The 3,442-nt window shown below is 41.3% G+C and overlaps 1 protein-coding gene across 3 annotated transcripts in view; it reads left to right on the forward strand.

The window, feature by feature from the left end:
- gucy1a2 (guanylate cyclase 1, soluble, alpha 2) overlaps positions 1-3,442 on the forward strand; it is a 50,190-nt gene that overhangs the window by 9,371 nt on the left and 37,377 nt on the right. For all 3 annotated transcript variants that reach the window (XM_042214890.1, XM_005948884.3, XM_014329783.2), the window contains 2 exons: positions 1,576-1,637; positions 2,964-3,073. In XM_042214890.1, the coding sequence (XP_042070824.1) occupies positions 1,576-1,637; positions 2,964-3,073 (172 nt within the window). The remainder of the gene's footprint in view (positions 1-1,575; positions 1,638-2,963; positions 3,074-3,442) is intronic.

A 3,442-nucleotide genomic window follows, 5' to 3' on the forward strand; every position in this document is an offset into this window, starting at 1 on the left:
CACACACACACACACACACACACACACACACACACACACACACACACACACACACTGTCCGGAGTGGGTGGAGGCCTCAGAATGACCTCTCCAGCTGGCACACTGTGTTCTAGTATTGTCACTACAGCCTTGTGTTTCAGCTGTACCACAGATAATCACATTGGACCCGCCCTCTCAAGCTTAGGCTGTCAGTAACGCAAAACACGGCAGCTGTACACACATGCACACGGACAGTTAATCTCATTGTGTTATGGTCATTTTGACATTTTTATTTAACAATATTGTTTTGGTTTTTTTTTTTTTTTCAAATTTGGATGATAACAATATAAAAGGGAGTAGAAAAAATCCGTTTGGATGGAGGCTAGTTATTCACACCTGTGCTGTACTGTGACATGGCAAAAGGTCTTGAGTGGAAACAAAGCCTGTTACATATTAATCTATCTTGGCTACAGTTACACATCAAGGCTGACTTGATCACAAGTAATCTGATTGGATTTTTTTATATCAGACTGGATCATGTTTTGAAAATGCATTGTACAAAAGAAGAAGAAGTAGAAGAAGAAGAAGAAAAAGGACTGAAATTATTGTTGAGCTGTCCAGGATGTACCCTTGCCCTGGTGTCAGCTGGAATAGATACCGACCCTGCCTAACCCTGGCTGGATAAGCTGATAAGAGGATGGATGGATAGAATGAGTGAAATGTGATTTCATTAGGTCTTTGTTAGGTCGGCCAGATTGTTAACACATTCTAGCAAGCAAGCTCATGACACTCCTATCTGTTTTAAAATTCCTGTGCTAATGTACAGGTCAGGCTCCAGATCATATATCTCAGTTTCTTACAAAATACGCTGCTGCTCGCTGTCTTCATTCACGGAATCTGTTATTTGTTCTTCCTCGTACACGACTAAAGACCAGGGGGACAGCGCCTTTCAGTCTGTGGCACCAAGGCTGTGAAACAGTTTACCATCACAACCCTGTTTAGCTGATTCTGTGGACTATTTTAAAAAGCAGTTAATTTTTTTAACAGGCTCTCTACTAAGAATTTTATTGAAATATTGTTATTATTTATTTATTTTTAAACTACCTGGTTATTTTATCATCTTGCCGTCTTATTGTGCCTTTTAATAAGCAAAATTAGTGCGATCCTATCAGAGCAATGGATTTCAAAAACAAAATGCAATTGGATTTTACAATTGGTCAAACTTTTGCATCAATGTCCGTGTGTCCCTGAAAAACCACACGGCCACAGACCAAAGACATGCTGGTGATTCTAAATAAAGTATAAACTGAGGCACATGTCATCCTCTGACAGCTGGCACAGCTGGAGAATTGGTTAAGGAAATGAAAAATGTTAAAATGTGTCCATATCTACACACATGTTTTCAAGCTGAGGTGTAATACCAACTGAAAGATCAGCAATGAATCGTGAACAAATTTTTATTGGTTAAAATTTGGAGTTTGGTAAATTAGAGTGTGAAGTTAAAGGGCCATGCCATTTATCATAAAAAAATAATTCAAATGAGGAGAAACAAAAAAAAAAAGAAGCTTTTCTAATATTTTTCACTTCTGCTTGCAGACGCAGACTGTTCAGGAAGCTCTACAGCGGACTCTACAGTTCTACAGACAACAGGAGATCAGGTAAGGCTGGCTTGCAGTCAGTCTCTCTTTCTCTCTTTTATTGGCCTCCGGTGCGTGGAAACTTCTTCTGTCACTTGCTGTCTTTCTGCTGTCTTGTCTCCGTATCCCCGCCGCTCATTCTCTCTCTTTTTTCCTTGTTTTTCTCACTTGGCTCACTGTCACACATGTTCATACGCACACCTGTTCAGAACCTGTGAACCTTCCTCGTGTCTCTGCTATCTCCCGTTCTCCCCGCTGTCTTCTCTTCCTCTGTTTCTGCCACACTAATACAAGCGAGACAGACAAACACACGCACACATACATATATAGACACACACTCCTTCACCTCTTGTCTCGGGCTCTCTCGCCATCCTGCCCTGTCAAAACTGTAAGACACAGTAGAGAGGCTTCAGTGGGGCGTAACACAAGTAAGCATTGTTCACGAAGCATACACTGCATACTGATACAGACCCTGGACTGTGACCTGGACTTCTACTGTTATTTTCTTTAACTTTCCTGACCACTCTCCTTTTCACACTTTGGCCTCAGTTGTTGTCGCTCGGTATTTTCTTGCTTCGTTAAGTAATTACCAGAATTCCCACAAGTAATACTCATCTTGCCTCTAATTTCGGAGCATCACAGTGCATGTAATTGTGGCATAAAGATTAGGGAATAAGCTTGCGAGCAAAAGGCCTCTGAACTGTCTGACAAGGAGACAAATAAAAACATTCCTTATTTGCATTGTTGAGGTGACCTTGAGCATTTTTCCATGCCTCTCTGTTGTCCATCTGCTTCTGCTGGCTCTGCTAAGTGATCAGCAAATATGAACGTGTGCAGGGTATGCATCAGGTCACAGAAAATGCTAAAAAACATATGTACTCAATTACCATTGAAAGTCCCGAGCCAATCAGCTAGTGTCTCTGCCAAGTGTAAAGTTTGTTGGAGAAGGATTATGCTGTGGGGTTGCTTTTCAGGAGTTGGGCTCGGCCCCTTAGTTCCAGTGAAAAGAATTCTTATTGCTTCAGAATACCAAAATATTTCAGACAATTTAATGTTCCCAACTTTGTAGGAACAGTTCAGGGATGACCCCTTCCTTTTCCAACATGACTGCACACCAGTGCACAAAACAAGGTCCATTAAGACATGGATGAGTGAGTATGATATTGGACTGATATTCTTGTCCAATATCAGTGTGTGATTTCACAAATGTGCTTCTGGAAGAATGGTCAAAAATTCCTATAAACACACTCCTAAACCTTCCAAAATAGTGCAAATGTAATTTCTCATCGCAGAGACCATTCATGATGAACCACCATAACTTATGTGTTTGGTTTGTTTCCTTTACAGGTGTCAGGAAGTTGGAGGGGAGAGACGAGAGGAGAAATGTCCATTTCTAGAGAATTCTGGTTCAGAGGAGGATGTTCTACAAATCCTCCAATACATGGCCACCATACTGGGTAAGTATATGAGATAAAGGTAGATGGGAGTGTGTTTGCCACAGATCCTGCCTTTGTGTTTTTTCCCTCCCCATTTGCATGTCCTTCAATATTAACATAGTTATTTGTGCATGTACATACACAGAACCATCCCCCAGAGGCTTGACTTGGAAAATACAATGTAGACACTTCTAAGCCTTTTAAAGGAGATGCGGTATCATGGGTAGTGTGCATGCAGTCGCAAATATACAACTATTTACAAGGATAAGCAAACACACACCACCACTCACTGTATGACTCACTATGGGGGCTTCTACTGTCTCCAATGCCCAGCATCAAACACACACACACACACACACACACACACACACACACACACACACACACACA

The sequence above is a fragment of the Haplochromis burtoni genome, unplaced genomic scaffold, assembly GCF_018398535.1.
Source record: "Haplochromis burtoni strain Fernald_Lab_line unplaced genomic scaffold, NCSU_Asbu1 Contig_623, whole genome shotgun sequence".
NCBI classification, from domain to species: domain Eukaryota; kingdom Metazoa; phylum Chordata; class Actinopteri; order Cichliformes; family Cichlidae; genus Haplochromis; species Haplochromis burtoni.